The sequence below is a fragment of the Miniopterus schreibersii genome (assembly GCF_964146895.1).
Source record: "Miniopterus schreibersii genome assembly, chromosome: 2".
Taxonomy (NCBI): Eukaryota; Metazoa; Chordata; class Mammalia; order Chiroptera; family Miniopteridae; genus Miniopterus; species Miniopterus schreibersii.
In genome coordinates this window covers 149,373,122-149,393,811 of record NC_138102.1, presented here as the reverse complement: position 1 = coordinate 149,393,811, position 20,690 = coordinate 149,373,122, and the positions used below count along the sequence as shown (strand labels likewise).

The 20,690-nt window shown below is 35.8% G+C and overlaps 1 protein-coding gene across 4 annotated transcripts in view; it reads left to right on the top strand.

Moving 5' to 3' along the window:
* The window catches only part of CNTN1 (contactin 1), a 266,848-nt gene that overhangs the window by 186,939 nt on the left and 59,219 nt on the right, over positions 1–20,690 (top strand). For 2 of the 4 annotated variants that reach the window (XM_081131031.1, XM_081131032.1), the window contains one exon: positions 5,647–5,767. In XM_081131031.1, the coding sequence (XP_080987157.1) occupies positions 5,647–5,767 (121 nt within the window). Of the gene's footprint in view, positions 1–5,646; positions 5,768–16,567; positions 18,020–20,690 lie in introns of those variants that run through there. The other 2 variants (XM_081131033.1, XM_081131034.1) reach the window with 2 other exon arrangements.

Genomic DNA, 20,690 nt, shown 5'->3' with positions numbered 1-20,690 from the left:
AAATTCAATATAATATTTTGACATAAAACAGTTTGTGTTTTTCATTACATGTAAAAAGTATAAAAAGAATGACCCCATTATTGATCTCAAAATAAAATAAGTAATGAGCAATATGATTCAAGCTGAGAGTTTTGGGAAGGGGAGAGCAATTTTATTAAGGACAAAAAGAATATTAGGTGTACAGTACTCAGATATTTTACAGAGGGCAATTAAAGTGCTACAATTTGTTTATTTTTATATTATTTTTGCCCTCAATTTCTTTATTTTAAAATTAAATAAAATATTTTTAATTTCTAAAGTGTCTTATTTTTAAAATTCCAATGTAAGCACATGGCTTATTGAAATAGTAGGTATTTAATAATAGGATTACCTTTCTTTTAGATGCATGAAGCAAACAAATTAGTGAGTTCACATAATGAAAGCATATAATAGAAGTAAGTGCTTTTCATTTTTAACCAAACATTATCCTTTCCCTAATATAACTATTATCTCCTGTCATAATAGTTTTAAAAGACTTTACTTAATATCCTTCCATTAATGAATATTTAGTGTCAAAGTACAGTGCTATTAAAGATGTCAAAGCACATTAGAAGTGTCTGTTTTACAAATATATAGTGTTTAAATTATTTTATTTTACCATAATTATTTTGTATTTTTCCACCAGAAAATTATTCAGAAATATGTGCCAATAGTCTTTAGAAATGTTACCTTCCTCACAAATTTCCACTTTTCCTCAAATATTTTTTAAATAAGAGTTACAAATAATAAAATAATATTTCTTTTCCTCCTCTCTTAGAAGAATTCTATTTAGTATGGTATGAGGATTTAGGCCAAGTACAAATTTGGGCACAGCTCTCAAGATCATCTCCACTTCTGAAACCAACTACAAGTTCTGGGAGTTGCCAAAACCAGTCTCAGTTTGGATTTGCTGGAAGGAACTCAGGGAACTCCCTGAAAGCTATTATACTTACGGTTACAGTATTTTACAGGAAAGGTACACAGATTAAACTCAGCCTAAGGGAAACAGTATACCAGGCAGAGTCCAGGAGAAGAACCGGACACAGAGTCCACTGTTCTGTCCCCACCGAGTAAAGATGCATTACTCTATCAGCCTTGGCATACAGCAATAAGCACAGAGTATTGCCAACCAGGGAAGTTTCCCCGAGCTTTGGTGTCCAGAGATTTTACTGGGGCTTAATCACATAGGCATAATTGATTGATTGCCCAAATGGTCAACCTCAGTCTCTGGATTGACTGATATCACATGGCCCAAAACCCCCACCTCAAGTCCTAATGTTGGTCTTTCTGGCATGGCCAGCCCCTACCTTAAAACCATACAGCTGCAGCCAACTCCCACCCTGAATCACATTGTTAGACTGTTCACTATGACCCAAGATACTCTGGGACAGAAAGACAAATAAATTGCCTTTCAGAAGCTGAGAACAAAGAGCAGGCTTCTCTTGGGAAAAGGCCAAATTCTCTATAAAACATATAGGTTGGGAAAATGGGTTTCTGTTTTCTTATATGTTAACTGCATTCTTCTCTCTATAAACTTGCACATTACTCGTAAAACATTTGTATTTCTTCATGGAGTTAGTGTACAAATAATTTGGAATATGTTATTAATGGGTAATCGATCTCATGTGTATGGACATCAACAGTTCTCAACTAAGTTATTTTAATTTATGATATTGTCATTATCTTATTTGAAAAAATCATATGAAATTACTAAAAGAATTTAATGAAAATATTTTAGGTAATAGATATTTATTAATTCATTTATGTAATATTTAATATTTGTTGAATTCCTCCTTATGCCATGTATTTCATTAAGTTATTTGTGTATAATAATAAATAAGATCTAGTCCCTCTCTCAAGGAATTGCAGTCTAATAGAATAAACAGCTAAACAATTATAGTAGAAAGAGATAGTTATAATGAAAATGTGCAGAAGACGATGCCTAACCCAGGCTTTGAATTCCAGAGAAGAAAGGGACATCTAAACTGTGACTTGAAGTTGGCCAAGTGATAAAAGCAGGAGATGCGGGAATCTTTGCAAGGCAAGTGATATGTACACAGGTCTGCAGTAAAGAGAATAAATGATAAAGTGTAAGTTGTCTACAGAGTCTAGGACATAGGAGTTGGGCGAAGGAATAATTGGAGGAGGTAGCAAGAGTGTGTACTTCATGCTGATGCCAAAATAACTCTCAGTATATGCTTATGAAATGCTACAATTGCCACAAGCTATATGAACTTGCTAAGCTAATTCTGCTTGTAGCTGAATTGAACATATATTATCTTAAAAGCAGGTGCCAGAATTCTTGATAAGCAAGTTGATTAGTTCATTCAAACAACGTATATTTAATGTTATGGTCCTGGCACTGTGTTGGTTCCTGTGGATACAGCACATAGGCTGTACACATACATAACACAGGGATACAGTGCTGAGCAAAACAGGCGTATTTCCTCCATTCAACTTACAGTCCTCTATGGAGACAGACTTTAATCATATAACTGTACAAATATTTCATTGCAATTGACACATATACTATGACATTAGGTAAAAGGTGCCGTGATAAAATATAACAAGAGAAAAGGGAAAGATGCTTGAGGAAATGACTTGAACTGGTATTGGTGGGGAGAGGGTATTACTTAGGTGATGGTGGCGAGGGAGTGGGGGAATGAGAGGATTAGATTTTAGGAGAAGAATCACCATGAAGAACCAGAGATCAGAGAGGCCAAGATGCATTTAAGTCCTAAAAAGGGAGTGTTTCTTTGGAAAGCAAAGTGTAAGTGAAATGGTGGCACTAGGTGAGCTGGAATATTGGACAAAGTCTACAGAATGCAGCCAGGTTAGCCATTATAACACTTTTAGCCAGGAAGGGGACACATTTTAGAGGTTTCATTTTGTTTTTACAGAGAGTGTGATTGATCATATTTGCCTTTTTAAAAGCTGACTCTGAGTGACAAATGGAGAAAAGAAGAGAGTGAAATGGGACAGAGGTTGCGGCCAAATAGGATATAGTAGCTCAGTGAGAGATGTCAGTAGGTTGGAGGGAGACAGAGGCAGTAGTGATGAAAAGGAATGGATAAAGTCCAGTATTTGTGCTGCAGTTATAAGGAAGTTAAAGAAGAGAAGGGGTTGAGAATGTCCTAGAAGTTTCTGGAAAGTGTGTTGTCATAGATGACTAGAAAAGTTGAGTGTTTGGGGAAGGAAAGTCAAATGTTATTAGACAAGTAAAGCGAGTTGAATAAAATAGGAACCGTGGATTGAGAAGTCAGAGGTAAAGAAATGGAAAACACTGAAAACAGAAAGTAAGGTTTTGAGAAATAAATATTGTCAGATTCCAAGCAACCATCAAATAATTAAGCAGCTTAACATGAGGAAATAATAATTCTTTGTCCAAGGAATAGAAGAGAAGAACAGAGAGAAGTAAGAGATGGGAGTGGGAGTAAGTAGGTACCAGCAAGAAAGCAGAGCACTGGGGGAGGTGAAGGTCACTGAGAAATCCCTCTAAAAATATAACCAATAGGACTTTTAAGAATAGAACTGGGAAATGGATGATAATTCTTTCTGTTGATGTGCCCTACCTCATGGGATACAACCAGTTCCATTACCTTCAATTCCTCAGTAAACCCACTTTATTAGGGAATACTTTGCATTAGTAGGTTTTATGACATAGAAAGGACAGCATCTCTAGTCTGGGCTCCATGGAATGACAAAGAAATAACTGACCAAGAAAGCAGAAGATAAGAACTCCTCTACCCGATGAATTTGTACAAATCTTAGAAACGGGATTTTTAGTTAATCTAGATCTCAAGGGACAGGAAGACCCCAACTGACACTAAATTGCATCATCTCTATATTTTTACTAAGAATGACTAGTATCAAGGAGCAAGGCGTATCGCCACTGATGGAGATAGTAGTATTCTATTACAGCCAACGGAATCAATATGCTCAGATTACAACTAGCTATTATCCTTAATCTCGGTCATCAAGCGAGGATAGCAAACACTTTCCAAGATCAGCATGGAATTTAATATGTGAAGGGGCCTCTGGTGGAACCTATGGTGAAATGGAGCATTCATTCCATATAGTCATTAAAATAACAAAATTTAAACAGTTGCAGGTTTCTCATATCACATGTACAATACCCTCATGTATTATTATGTAAAATATTAACCTAGCCTTTAATCCTTCATTCCTTAATATATATGATTGGAATAGTAAATCAATAACTTTTCGTTCTCAGGAAAAACTAAGTGAGTTTTCAAATTCTTCTCTTAAGAGACTATGTTGGAGGTAATGAGCAAGGATTAGGCATGTTCTTGCTACCGAAGAAGCTGAATGATTTTAGTTAAATTACTTGGCTACTGTAAGTCTCACGTTTATCTTTAATAAAATTGACATACTAGGACCTATCTTAGAAGAGAATTGGATGAGATAATATATATACTTGCATAGCCCAGGCTGCGCGTACAGAGTAGGCATTCAACAACTGTTAGCTGTATTTAGAAATTACACTGAGATGGTGCACTATTATTCCCAAGCAAAATTCCCTTAAGCCTCTTTCAGAATATATATATTGAATACTTTGTGAGCACTTGGAATAGAGCAGTGAACAAAAAAATCCTTGCCCACACAGAGCTTATATTTTTGGCAAAAAAAGAACATGTAAGTAGAATTTCTCTTTTTGACAGTTTCTGCAAACTTTTAGTGTCTTTGTAAAGTGAACTGTGACACATCTTGAAATTAGTCAATTAGATTGACTTTTCCAAATCAGGTTATTAATTCTTCTGGCCATATATACTTACTTGTCCTCATTGACATTCAGCATTAAGATTTTTAGACCTTGCCCAGCCGGGCGTGGCTCAGCGGTTGAGCGTCAACCTAGGATCCAGGCGATCGGGGTTCGATTCCCTGTCAGGACACATGCCCCGGTTGTGGGCTCCATCAATGACTCTCTCATCATTGATGTTTCTATCTCTCTCTCTCTCCCTCTCCTTTCCTCTCTCTGAAATCAATAAAGATATATATATTTTTTTTTTTAAAAAAGATTTTTAGACCTTGATATTTCTCTTTAAAAGGTAAGAAGGAAATAGCTTCATCCTTTGGTTTCTCTCAGCATGGCCCTCTGTTAGTAGAAATAATAAAATGTTAAAGATACTGGGGCTAGCCCTAGCTGTTTTGGCTCAGTGGTTAGAGCATCAGCCTGTGGACTGAAGGGTCCCAAGTTTGATTCTGGCCAAGGGCATGTACCTTGGTTATGGGCTCAATCCCCAGCCCTGGTTGGGGTGCATGTGGGAGGCAACCGATTGATGTATCTTCTCAATTGATGTTTCTCTCTCTCTCCCTTCTACTCTCTCTGAAAAGTAATGGAAAAAAATATCCTCGGGTGAGGATTTAAAAAAAAAAAAAAGAGAGTGGGGCTAAAATGGACCTTAAGTAATTAACTCACTTTATTTTTCACTTGAGAAAGCCCAACGCTTAAGTAACCTAGGCAGAGACATATGGTTAGCATATCTACAGTAGATACCTTCTCATGGAGTTCATTTTGTTAGAGGGAACATGTACTTCATGTATCCTAAATGCCATGTAACTGGTGAAACATGCACTGATTTGAATGACTGCTGCTTTTGCTCCCAGCTGGATGCCAATGGGGAACTGCTCATCCGAAATGCCCAGCTGAAACATGCTGGCAGATACACATGCACTGCACAGACAATTGTGGACAATTCTTCAGCCTCAGCAGACCTTGTTGTGCGAGGTAAGAGTTTAAATATTCTAAAATTATAAAACCGAAGTTATTCGACTTGCATAAATATGTATAATCTTCTGGTAACTCAGGCCCAAATTCTTATATATTTTGAGAGTTGATTCTTGAGAACAGCTTCTTACTCATGTCCAAGAATAATTTATGCCAGACAAGTAGTAAACAACACTGATTTTGTTTGTTTTGCTAACTACATGTCTTCTAGAAACTTATACCACATACCTCCTACTAAATGTTTGTGCTTGTAAGCTTAGTGTTTACCAGAAGTTCTCAGTTCCTGCTATTACTTTGTGTGTGCTGAGAATAGTGTTGTTTCCTTCTTTATTTTTTATGGAAAAAAGCATACTCGTGCCAATGTGATATATTTATTGCTATTATCTTAGAATAAACAGTGAGTTTATACACGTGTCATGTTTCTATCTTGTGTTTGTTTTCAGACTAGTGTTTTTGTTCTTATAAATAATCGAGAGTGTGCTGGGCTAGACACTTATAAAGACAACCCCTTAGCTACTGACTACTGTATGTGAGACTACCTCAGAACATGCTTTATCTTTTCAAAAATCATTCATTGGCTCTCCACTCACTACCTATAGAATGAAGGCCACTCCTTTTAATTAATCACCCAAGAAGTTCCATGGGTTGACCTTAGCCGTTAGCCTTAATCTCTCACCATTCCTCATAACCAAGTCCACTATCCAACTGGTCCACAAAAATACTCTAACATTTCTACCTCTGTTTCTTGGTTCGCAGCATTCCTTCCATGTCCTTTTATCATTGTTTGTTGCTCAAATCTTATCCATTCTTCAAAATTTGACTCAAGTATTAACAAACTCATGAATCCTTTCCAGATGTCGCAAATATGAGCCCCTCTCTTCTACACTTTCATAACAATTACTACTTTTCTGGTGTTCTATAGCAATCTATATACATGAGTCATCTTCTCTACTAAGTTGTATAATTCACATATGCATATTTATTAATATTTAGTGGGATGCAGAATTCCATTGCATAGCTTCATAGCTCTCTTTTTAATCTCTATTTTTTCTATTATAAAAAAATTTATTTTTTTCACATTTTACCTACTAGAAATATTTATTGACCATTATTTAATTGCACATTTCAGGCAATTTTTGGCACAGACAAATAAAATGATATCTGTGGTTTGTTTGTCTTAATTCCCCATCCAGATCTAGATCAATATAATTTCACCCAATCTCATATACCTCCTGCATTTCCATCTAGAGAAATGGTAATGTGGAGACCCATGTCACACTGGGAAAATGCTGAAAACCATTTTATTCTTGTTGAATATGTATTTCAATAGAGTGATAAGAAATCTAGCTGAAATTTCTTTATCCAAATGAACTTAAACATTCATTTCTCATACCACTTATTTGAATATTAATAAAACTCCAAGGCTACAAAATGCTAAATCAAAGAGAGTTCATTTAGATTCAGTATTTCCATTAAGAGTACTTTCTTATCTGGGGCATCTGTTGTCTTTGAGAGTTGTCAAGAAGAGAAACTAATTCACTATTCTTTCTAGGAAGACCACTCAACTGTTAGCTATTTCCAGCAATAGCTTGTACATATATTTAATTGCAATTGTTTACTTACAAGGTAGGGAAAAATTAGGTTTACAGTTGTGAGCATGCAAAACCCAGAGTTTATTTTTGTATTATTGTTTATTAATTATTGCATTATTTTCCATACCAACAACTGAAGACCTACTTTTGTCCTACCCTGTATTAAATGAATTGGCATTAATATACAATAGTGGTTATGTTAGAATACATGTACATCAGTGTCTTCATATAGTAATTACATCATAGTAAACTCCCAGTATTCAGAAGGAAGTTTTACAGATATAATCGAACAGTGGTAACGGTAACATTTGCACATACTTAGATAATTGATAATCATCATAATATGTATTTTATACAGCATAATTTGTCTTATTTATTCAGTAAAATGAAGCTATAGCAGGTATTATGTAGAAATATAATATTTTTTCTTTCTCTAAAGCCTTTAGTCCCAAGAAAGATACCTTAAAGCAATGGAACCTGGCAAGTGCACTCAGCAGAAATGTGATAGAGCATTTTACGTCTCCTCACTATGGCATCATGTTAATAAAACTATTTGAGTAGATGAAGAGAATTGCTTAGCATTTTATTTTGTTTTTTTTTTTTTGTTTTTTTGCAGCTCTAATTGGCTTTATTAAGCAATTCATGAATTGGGCAGCAGCCCATCTAACAACTAGAAAGGTGCTCTCTGCTTAGCATTTTAAAAGTCAGCAGAGTCATAATTATTCTGAAAACTTTATTTCTAATAATATAAAAGGCTTTCATTTCATATCAAGAGACATTTGCAATAAAATAATGAAATACATTTCTACATAATTTGTGTTAAAAATGTATATAAGCTAAACCTTCAAATATGCTTTATATATTTATTTATTTATTTGTTATCATCTTTTTTAATCCTCACTGGAAAATATTTTTTCCATTGTCTTTCATAGAAAGAGGAAGGGAGAGAGAGAGAAGCACTGATGTGAGAGAGACACATCGATTGGTTGCCTCCCACAAGCTCCCCAACGGGAGCCAGAGATTGAGCCTGCAACCAAGTTACGTGCCCTTGGCTGAAACAGAACCCGGGACCCTTCAGTCTGCGGGCCAATGCTCTAACCATTGGTCAAAACTGGCTAGGGCATATGCTTTATATATTTAAATCATGGGATATAAAATTAGTTTATTTCTTATAACAATGGGGAATAATATATAAGAAAACCTACTGCCTTAAATAATATTATTATTAGTCCATTTATCCACTTAATTACATATTTTTTTTCTAGTCCAGGATATTATAACCTGGAGTCCCTGGGCAGGCATCAAGGGGCCCATGGACTTCCTGAAATTATATATAAAGTTCCATATATATATACGATTTTCCCTTGGGAGAGTATTTATAATTTTCACCAGATTGTCATAGTTAGCTAGCAGTGGTCGCAATCATCCTGTGGCATCCATTTAAAATAATATTGTATCAATGAAAGAGGTAATTTCAGAATCATGCTTTTTTATCACATATGTGTCCATAATATAGCCAAAGGAATTTATAAGTCCAACAACTATTAATTGCTTAATATTTAAAAGATATTTAGGTTTTAAAACTATTCTTAATTTTAAAAAAAGAACCAGCTATAGGACCTCAAATGTTTTTACACTTCTTATGTAAAAATCTAAATTAAGAGGATTGATACAAATTGCCTTTTTTGTTGTTGAATGTTTTATTTCTTAGGTTCCATAAAAGTGTATTTCAGGTTGCTAAATCAAGTACATTTGACACATATGAACAGCCCTGTATGAATGTTCTTTAGCAAGAGCTATTTTTGGAAAACTTAAAGCTCTTCAGCTAAAAAAAAAAAAAAGTGTCTTTTAGAGGGAAAGGTTTTTTGAGATTTATTCAGCAGCATTGTGGGAACATTTATGCAACGTGCCAAATCCAAATTCTCTTTCATGAGTGCACTTTTGGACAACATTCAAAACTGGACCATAAAATTAGGCCACAAAAGCAAGAAATTAGGCTTTGACCTTCATATTTTACCTTTTTTCATGGCATTTCTCCTATATTATAAATATTCTTGACAGTGCTATTGCCAAAATAGAAAATGCAATCATGATTATAATTTTCAGATACCCCTTTCTACATCTGATATATTCTATTAAACAAAATTTTACAATGCAAGCTGAAATTTAAAAACAAACTAAAGGAAAGACTTTCACTACCTGAAACATTTATTTGGTCTCATTCTCAACCCTAATTTAGGCTACACAAAATTTGGAAATGTTTTTAAAGTGACTGAAATTAAAGTGGATAATATAAAAATTGTGCAAACCATTGTATCTCCAAATTAACTTTGTATTTTTATATTGTTATATTAGAAACTTATATTATTTTATGTAGATTTTTATTTAAATGGGAACATTGTGTGTGTGTGTGTGTGTGTGTGTGTGTGTGTTTCTGTAAAGCTTTCCACTTTATTTCTAAGGCCAAAATACAGTTACAGAATGAAATGCATATAAGTTAGATGTCATCTTTATTTGATGTAATCCACTAAAGCTTTTATTACTTGGCCTAATGACATGGTTCCTTAAGGAGGTCATTTTGGTTGATGACTAACCCACTTTTAAATCCTGTGTTGGATAAGCTAAGGTAACATAGCCAAATAAGTGACCTGATGGAAGCTGTCAATATTCATTTTAGGCTGAATAATATTGCTTTATTTTAAACCATCATCATAATAGTTGGCTAGTGGTCTTTCCTACAGAAAATGCTCTTAAGGATGTATTACTGCCAGCTGTTCTAAATTAGAAGAGTTCATATATAAGGCTTGCCTCTCTTCATTGTCCAGGCAAAAATATTTTTGAATAATTTATTTGGAGATGTTGTTTCAGGTAAATTAGTAATTTTTCTTTTAAAAATATAAAATAAAAATCATTGGGAGATAAAAAGTGTCCCAATGGTCCTATTATTGGCAAATCATGCATTAATTACATCTTTTTACCTTCCAACTTATAGTCGCTTTGTAAAATCTCTGCAGGTGTGTTCAAATTTGAATACACAATTTTAAGTCTAGAATTAGTCCTAAAGTCTTCTAAATAATTCTCATCTCTGTCCTGCATTACCCATCTACTTTGCGATAATCATCTTGGAACTCCAATCCAGTTTCTCATTATAATAGGCTTCTTCCAGGTAGTATGAATAAATAAAATCTATAGTTCATTTCTAAAACTTCTTTAGCTAATACTCTAAAGCTTTAATACTCTAAAACTTTCTGTAGTTAATTTGGTGTGGTCCAGAAAGATGACCTAGTCTGTTTTAGAACTGCTGCTGCTAAGTAGCAAAAGTCACTGATGGCAGCTGCGGCTCTTTTCCCTCTTCCTTTCCATCATCTGGCACATGCTAATAAAACAGTTTAACTTTTAAAACATTGAGGGGAAAGATAATGCCAAAGACATCCATTTAAAAAGCTTAAATTACTAACTTTTGGATTATTTAATGTTCTATTTGCATGGCTTATTCGGGGACTCTGGATATTAGTGAAAGCAAAAGGACAGAGAGTCCGCCCTGGGAAATGTTTGTGAAGCTCTTGGTGCTAAGTCAGGATTTGGATTCCTGGTATCTGGCATAAATATTCACAGTGTGTTCAGGATTCCTGCCTGTTCTGAAATTAATGTTAAATAATCAAATGTGGATTTATATTCAAAACTATTATTTAAGGCATGATATGCCTAAGATCATGCAAAAGGAGTTTTAAGTTAATCAATTTAATTACTGTAAAATTTGAAAGAAGAGAGAAAAAGGTTTTGCATACTATACACACTAAGCTAGGCATACAAGTACACAAACACCTAACCACCCCCTAATACACTCACAGAGACACACACACATGCACACACACACTCTCACTCACTCACTCCTGTGAAGAGGTCCTGAAAAGAGATTCACCACGGGCAGAAAGACGTGTCCAGGTCACCACAGCCAAATCAAAGAGAATCCTGGAGGTAGCTTTTCAAGTATTTGGGTCAGAAAAACACACATTGACCTCAGATACTTGGATAATTGCCTCTGCTTTCCACTTGCTCTGGCCAAGAAAGTTTGCCGCAGAGACAGGCTAAAGATTCCATGTCATCAGCCCTGGGGGACCAAGACAGGGAAATGCCCTGGCCGCCACACTGGCTGGAGCAGGGGCGGCCTGGGCGCCCTCTGAGGCCTCAGGGCCCGCGTGGCACTGACCCCAGCGACCCACCTACTGATAGCGCGGCCCGCCCGGGCAGGAAGCCTTTTCCTTTCCGTCAGTGGATTCAAAAGCTGCAGACACTAGGGCTCTGTGGCCGTCACACCTGAGGCTGACGTGTGTACCTGTTTATAGTAAACACAGAAGTTAGAAAGGAACTTGATGGTTTCAAAGTTACAATTTATTAGTAGTTTTATTTTTTGAAAGCTTTAGTAAATATAACAGCTTTCCCAATTCCTACTGAAGTTAAAAAGTACATCAATGATTTGAAATTCTATTTCTCAGTGTAAATTGACGTAAACTCAAGGAAATTTTCAACTACATTAACAAAGTATGTAATCCATTCAGAATAAGTCACGCTTTTTTAAGCTTTAAGATGGGTGTAGATTAACACTTCATTTTATAAATTTAAAACTTCAAAGAGTGGCGTGAGGGCTATAAGCCGGCAGCTGACCTTCTGAGATGTGCCCCGACGTAAATTTGGATCCCTTTCCTTTCTCCCCACTGGACGGCGGGGGGGGGTTTCCTCAGAGGGCTTCTCGCCCGCCTCTCCAGTGACTTCCTCCTGACTTTCTGATCATCAAACTGGTCAGCTCCGGACAAACTGGAATTTATTCGTTGCTACATGCTTCGTCTGCGTCCCTGGCTCCCTTAAAAAATCACCAGCGAACTTGCTGTTCCCCACACTGATTCCAGGGGAGAAAGAGGGACGCGTTGGGACCCCACAGACGCGCTGTGCTTTCAGGGGCCCTATTTCAGTGCTCCCCACGGGCTTCGTTCACTTCGGTGCGCATTTACCAGGCAGCGCTGCCAGATTATGCTGACAATTGTGCTAATTATGTAAAATTACAAGAGCAGTACCGATAATTAGTGATAGCCAAAAGCCTTTATGAGCGTGAATAAGTAACAATTAGTTCATGTTTTTAAAATAATTTCAATTTATATCAGCAAAATATGTTTGCAACTCCAATCTTTATACTGTGAAAAGGCATATTATGAATATAAAATAAACTATAAATACATATAATGATATAATTTAATGTATAATGTATGACATAATATAATTGTATATTACATATTATAATGAAAATATTTCATATTACATATCATATATTTATTATATTACAGGGTGTGGCAAAAGAGGTTTATAGTTGTTCATATGGAAAATAATACAATAATTAATAAATAATAATGCAAGAATAAACTCTGTTTCATGTACTCATAACTGTAAACCTTCTTTTGCCCTACCCTGTATATAAAGATATATGATATTAAAGGCTTATAATTTAACAGGCACTATTTTAAGAGACAGATACCATTATTATTTTCTTTTGCACATGAGGAAATTGAGTCCCAAAGAAGCTAAGTTACCTGCCTAAGGTCATATAACTACCAAGTAGAAAAACAAGATGTGAATTCAGGCAGTCTGACTTCAGATACAACACCCAGCTTATTGCTGTGACATAATATAACCAAAGACTAATTCAGATTTATTTAATTAGATAAAATAATATGGAAAAATTAAAATGTAGGCCTTTTGTTAGGGCGGTAAGAAATGTTTATTCTATAGAGTCACTGATGGACATTTCACAATTTTATTTTTGCTGATGACATATTTATGACTGACCTAATAATAAGAGGAAGCAACAGTAATTTAAAAAAATTTTTTTCTAGTAGTCAACATCATACATTTATAATTATAATAGCAAAAACAGTAAGTAAATTATAGTAGATGGTTTTAAATATTGATTTTATAATGTGCTCTTTGGTCTTAAAAATAATTCATTCAAAATGTTTAAATATCTTAGATTATTATAGATATGTCTACAGGACTTTCTTATAAATTTCATCATGTCATCCTGATAAAATTGCTATGAGGTAGTAGTGGAAGGACTGGTAATCCCTATTGATAGGCAAAGGGATTTTTAAAAAGAAAAAGAAAAAAAACATTTTTTATCTCTGACATTTTAAAGCCAGGCATGGCCAGATATCAGTGATCCAAGTTTATTATATAACCCTCTTTCTCTCGCTCCTACGCTTTAAGTTTAACTACCCTAAATATAAAAATCAGATCATATAGTTTTTATTGTACATCTTTTGCACTGTGGTCATATGATTTATTTTATGAAATTAATTAGATTTTCCACCCAAAACACTGATGCATTGAAAATTTGAAATTAAGTTAGAGAGTAGAATAAAATTTTAAGTTATTTGAAATTTCAATTTTATAACATCTTCTCTTTTGGTTCATTTTATTAAACAAAAGAAGACAAAAAGACTTTAGCTTCATTACTGAAAACATTACCAAGAAAAGACTTATTGGTTTAAAATCGCTTTTAAGTGAAACACTGTTCTTATATATGATTTTTATGGAGCCTGCCATTTCAAGTCTCAGGAATGTGTAATGAGCACATCTCCCTGCCACCAGCCATCAGCCCAGCCCCTAGGAATTTGATTAGGTCACAAAATGTTTTACGCCTAAGCAAATAAGAATGAAAGAAACTTAGAAATTCTTTTACCTTCTAAATCTATGGTCAATTTAATAAGTTGCAGAGAGGCCCTGGCTGGGTAGCTCAGTTGGTTAGAGCATCATCCCAATACTCTGAGGTTGTGGGTTCAATCCTCAGTCAGGGCACATACAAGAATCAACAAATAAATGCATAAATAAGTCGAAGAACAAATCAATGTTTCTCTCTCTCCCTCTCTCTCTCTAAAATCAATCAATAAAAAAATTTTAAAAAGATGCTGCAGAGAGGAAATTTTAGTCTTTTGAATTTCTATCACATGGCTCCTAAACTACCATCATCACTGAAATTAAGACCTACTCAAAGAGAAAGAAAGAAATGTTAGAAGGATTGTACAACTGATTGCAAAATCTCTCTTGGTATCTTACAAATCCAGCTGTTTCATAGTTTTGCACCCTCCCCACTTCCTCCTGGAAGGTGACCATAGGATCCTGAATTTCTGTGACAGAACAGGCCATGTGTTATCTGAATATGACTTAGGACATCTCCTTAGATAGCCCAGCAAGGAGTCCTCAATATTTTCTCTGCGACAGCATTTTTTCATTATAATATTTAACTGTATGATACACTTATAAGTTAATGCAGACTTGGGCATAAATCCAAAATCTCTCTCTTCTTTTTTTGAAAAAGCAAAACACTATCTTCATTTCTTTTTTTTTAATCCTCACCGAGGACGTTTTTTCCATTGCTTTTCAGAGAAAGTGGAAGGGAGAGAGAGAGAGAGATTTGAGAGACACATTGATTGGTTGCCTCCCCTGACCGGGGCCAGGGATCAAGCCTGCAACCGAGGTACATGCCCTTGGCCAAGATTGAACCCAGGACCCTTCAGTCCACGGGCAGATGCTCTAACTACTGAGCCAAACCAGCCAGGACCTATCTTATTTCTAATTGCCCAGTGCTGGCCATCAGTATTGGTCACTCTGTGGACAGCAGAGGAGGTGAGGAAGTTGACTGTGGTTCATGCGAATTTCCCAGAGCACTGCTAGAGGCGCCACCAACCACCTTATTTGAAATTGCATTGGAATGCATGCCAGTGAGTGAGAGTTAGCATATTGCAGAGCTATTCTTGAATCCATTTCATTTTTACAAAAATAATGCACAAACTTATGAATTTTCAATAGCCTTGGTAGCAACTAACTTGTGACACAGCCTCATGGCCTTTCACTAAGTAGTCTGGGGCCTGTCACACTGAAGAACACACTTCTGTGCAATAGCTCCCCACAGTCTCACTGGCTCTCAACTAGCCAGCGCTGGAGCCCCTCCACACATTCCTGAGAATTTCCTCAGGAGCAAGGGACTGTTACTGACAGGAATGTGTTAAATCCGCTGATACCTGTGGTTTAAAAAACTTGGAGGAACACTATTTGATAGGTTCTTATATAGGCTAGTAGCTACTATAACTAATTCAAGAAATGGCCCTTCACGGTGGAGCAGTTTGGGGAGGCTCCCTGTGTGACTATTCATAGTCCCCTCTGTGCACACTCAAGGCCTCAGATTGCAGGTAAGCTAACTCTGGTAATAGAGCAGAAACTACCAAAACTTCATTTAAAGAGGGGGAGGGAAGAATATATCTAAAATTAGCAATTTTTGTGACCATTTATCATACAGACTAAATTTGCAACAAGCAGTCATTAGAGACAAGTTTTTCTAGTTACTGTTTCTACTATTTAAAAGACTATCACCAGGGGGCTACTAGTGGTCACTAAGTGGTCTAATTCTAATGATCAAACTTCCTTTAGTGATGAGTAGGTGAAAGAGTTGGGCAATCATCCTGACAATTGCATGATTTTCTATATAGTGTGTTTATACTAATATACGCATGCAGTCATTAAGAGAGCTGCATGGTGCAATGGAGTAGGTATGGCTTTACCATTAGACACAGATTGGAAATCTGCTTCGCCTACCGAATAACCTATAGGCAGACTAGTCAGTTCATCACCATCAGCTTAGGTTCCATCTTTATGAAAGAGAGTTGTTATAAATATGTTCCTTTACTTCCTTCCCCTTAGCTAGACATAAAAAATAAATACAATATTACTAAAGACCCAAGTTCCTATGACATCCAGCCCCTATGGATGATTAACTCTTTATAATCACCGATTACATTCATTCTCGGTATTTTTTGCTTAGTTAGCCCTTCAAGGTATAAGCACATATTTAATAGGTAGACTTGTACTGTTTGGAGTGAGATTACAGAGGGTCTAGGAGTTCTGGGTTTGGGGGGTTGCGGAGGGGCTCCCCTTCGTTAGATAGTCACTGTTTCCTACGGGGAGAGGCTTGATTAGGCCAACGCTTGTGACTTCAGCCTTCTCTCTTTTGGACTCCCATCTCCAGTGTCTGGGAGATGTTTTTCTTTGTTCATTATTTTAACTTACCCATCAAGGAAACATGGCAAAACCCCCAAGCCCATGGCTTCCTGCCCCTAACTGGGCATCCACACTCTCCCTTCAGCCTTGATCTTTCCTCTTGCAGGTAAAAGCAGAAAAGATGGAGAGAAAAACATGGTGGACCCTTTTCTCCCCGTTTGTGCGAGCCTGCCTCCAACCTGGTGATCGTTGGCACTCACCATTTGTGTGAAAATCTTTTTTTTTTTAAACATATTATACTAGATTTTACTAATAACTCAGTCTTGTAGCTTCTGCAGTTCCCCCATCCCCTATTCTAGTTCTTAGAGGATTTTTTTCCCCTTTTGAAACTTCTAACCATACCTTGAGCAAAAAGATATTTAAAAATGTAATTATACAGCTTCACTAATGTCTGAAACATGCCTAGTGAACTAACCCAGTACATGATATAATGGCCAAGAACAATCTTTGTGCTTTCACGTCCTGTTTTTCTTTGAAATTACATATCTCAGAAATTAGCTCAATATTTGAAAAAATTGTGAAGAAACTGGTGAATTATAATGCAGGAGTATTGTCACTGAATGGACTGTTTGATTTACCTAAGGCGGTAATGAACAATATTGTCAAACTGACTATGGAGTCGTCTTAATTAGGACATAAGCTAAGGGCCATTACTCCCGCGGCCTCTGGCATCCTGGGGCCATACATACTCTTTGGCGAGAAAAGACAACAAACAGCAGTGAACAAAGGAAGACTGTCCGCGGCTCTGTAGGGTTTTTGGAACAATTCCTGGGGCTGGGAAGTGGAAGTGGACAGCATGTGGAGAAAATTATCACAAAAGCAATATTTCAGTGAAGACGACTAAGCATTAACAGCATGCTTGCATATTTAATTTTATTAACTCCTACCATCTGCCTTCTTAGATCTTTTCGTTGTGAGGAAGGTTGAGACTCTTATCAGAAGGATTTGGGCAGAAGTGAAGGATTAAAATTGATTAAAATACAATTCTTTCTGAAACTGCTTAAATTTGATTGTTTGAAAATGCTTTTATTTCCCCCCTTTGTTCAAAGAGACATGTTTAAAATTATTATTTTTTCATAAGAAATAATTTTGCTTTTCTTAAATGGGTTTATGTTTAGGTATAGGATATCATATAGACTTATCATTTATTAATTCTAGCATCCCCATCTGTGGTTGGAAGAACTCTCAGGAAAGCTTTGAGGACTATGGATATGACATATATATCTATATAGTATGAATAGTTTTCTTTTTAAAATAATGTATTAGTTATCTTAAAGTAATAAATAAATATCTCAAGATGTTACTTATTCCTATTTTTTAAAACATTTAAAAAATTTCTTGTCTCAATTATTGTTACAGAAGAAATTATCTTAAAATTTAGATGAGAGATCCAGATCAATTGCCACTTTAATAAGTTATTTAAAATTAATCTGAGGATCTCCTGTGTCTGTAAACATCACCATGGAGACATGGTGCATGAATCATCACTGTGGGCATTTTCTTACAGAGTCCATAATTGCAAGTATACCACCAAGACCAAATGGAGATAGAGGTTTGGAAAGAAAGAAGAAAAATTAGGAAGGAAACCACATGACAAGTATGATTGGTTCCAAGAAAGGGAGAATCTTGTTTAGATAAAGTGCATTGATATCAACTAGAATTATACAGATTCATTTACCTCCCTGTAGCCTCATTCTCATTTCTACTTGGGATTAAAGTTCACTTTAATCAATGCTGGGGATTTTAAAACTACCATATGCTTATTAAATGTTAGAGTAAAGATATTTAACATTCAGCTTCATCTTAGCACAGCCTTAAAACATGGAGGAGAGACCACACAACATTGATTTGTGGTTTATAACCTTATAGTTCAACTACCATCTTAATTTTTAAAGCAGGAATGGAGCTGTAGTAATAAAGGGACTTTAACTGACATTTTGGAAAAGAAGAATCCATCTTTTCTAGTATAACTAATGCTCTTTCACATTGTTATTATTATTATTTTTTAATATATCTTTATTGATTTCAGAAAGAGGAAGAGAGAGGGAGAGAGAGAGATGGAAACATCAATGATGAGAGTCATTGATCGGCTGCCTCCTGCACGCCCCCTGCTGGGGATCGAGCCCGCAACCTGGGCATGTGCCCTGACTGGGAATCGAACCACGATCCCCTGGATCATCCTCTGAGCCACACCGGCTGGGACACATTGTTATTTTAAGATTCTTTTATTTTAAAAGGGAGAATAATTTGTTCTGAAAAGATTTGTTTCCTTGACATTCAAACTTTTTATCAAAATTTGCTACTTTAGTAAAAATAAGAAATGAACCACAGTATATCTGTATGTGGCGTTTTGCTTTTAATTACATATTGGGGAATTGCAAGTGAAAAAAGAATGGCAACACCAAGATGTCCTTCAGGCTTAGCATCAAGGTTTATTTTAAAAGGGTGTGCTATGTGGGGTGAAGTCCCAATAAGGCCAGTGCTTTTTTGTGCCTGGTTCCAGCTCTAGTTATTTAGATATCTAGTCAGTGCTTAAGAGGGAGAAAGCACATTAGGTTTGCTGCCCAAGTATTGGTACCAACTCAAGTGATGACTGCAGGATAGTGAAAGCTACTATGCATCCTGTGTAACTGGAGAGTCCCATTTTCAAATCTTTGATCCCATTTGATTTATCAGAATATGAGCCTAAATTATTGATTGAAATAATATGGTCTGGTAGTTTATACTGTGTGAATAATCATTTTGAAAAACTTTTTTTTCTGGCTGCCTTTCCTCAAATATCTAAAATCTTCTTCATTGAATGTTATTGTAGTCCTAAAGAGGACATGACAAATTGATAAATAATTATATTTCTGCTCATTTTTCCTTCTAATTACATATGAGTGAAAATTGAGTGGAACTCACATCTGTATTTTGTTCTTCCATAGGTATTTATTACTAAGAACAGTCGTAAAATTCAGGGAAGATTAACAAATAGCTTATGGTGATCAGGAAAGACTGGGGATGTATTGAGTATGAATTTGTAAATGGGTGATATTGTCTTATCTGTTTTTAAGTGCTTATTTTTCGTATAGTTATTGAAAAGTTGGCCTCAAGGCAAATTGTTTGGGTGCATATCCAAGCCTTTCCATTTACTTGCTGAGTGACCATGGTTATTTTATTTAATCTCCCCTCGTCTCTGTTTCCTCATCTGTAAAGTTGGGAAAATAATAGTGCCTACATCATGGGGTTACTGGTAAGAATTAGAAAAGACTTAGCAATGGCTCTGATGTAATAAAGATTAAAAAATACTATTTTTATTAAAATGTACAATATATTTTTCCTCTTTTGATTTACTAACATTTTACATCATATAAATTTTATGTTATGAAATCACACTAGTTTAAAGAATACAGACAAATCCAAGAGAACAACAGTATAAACATGCGGTGTTCGGGTGGTTCTCTGGGCCCCTTTGGCAGGCGGGTACACTTGGGCTGCACAGTCTGAATTTCATGTGGGCTTCTTCTTATTTTGGGTGAGTTGTACCAGGAAACCGAGTCTCTCTGACTCTGCAAGCCACCCCAGACTAGCTGTGTGATTCTGGCAATAAACCTTCTCAGCTTCAGCATTCTATGTAGCGCATGCAGATCCTGGCTTCAGTGAACTCTAAAATGTGTGTGACCTGCGTTGCATATCAAAATATTTCCATCATTTGCCGATAGTCAATGATTTAATAGTAAAAACATTCAGAATTGACTTAGGATAATGCTTTATGTGAAGTAATGAGTTTCTTGGTTCTGATCAAGAATGTGCACTCTTTCAATGTGGTTTCTACATGTCAAAAATGCACTGTGTTCTTTCCAAATGCCAAATGTGTTCTATATTATTTATGTGCCCATTTTCATTTATTTTGGATGGTGTATCATTGTTACTTTTAGTTACTATCAAGAGGTATAAATCTGCTATTACAAATTATACATTAATAAAACTTTACCTTTGTTTTATTTGTTTCCAAATAATAAAATTTACCATCATCAACAGGGTGTGTCTTGTGTTATTTTAATATTATTAGTAATACATTTGTGTTGACCTACACACATCTGCCCCCTTGAGACCAACCACACAGAAGCTGGCGAAGGTTTGGGGTGTTCTCTATACCTTTGCAAAGACCAAAGCCCATATGGAGGAAAAAAGCTAGTCATGTAGGCTAAGCCTCTGATCTGATATATAAATAGGAAGATATTTAT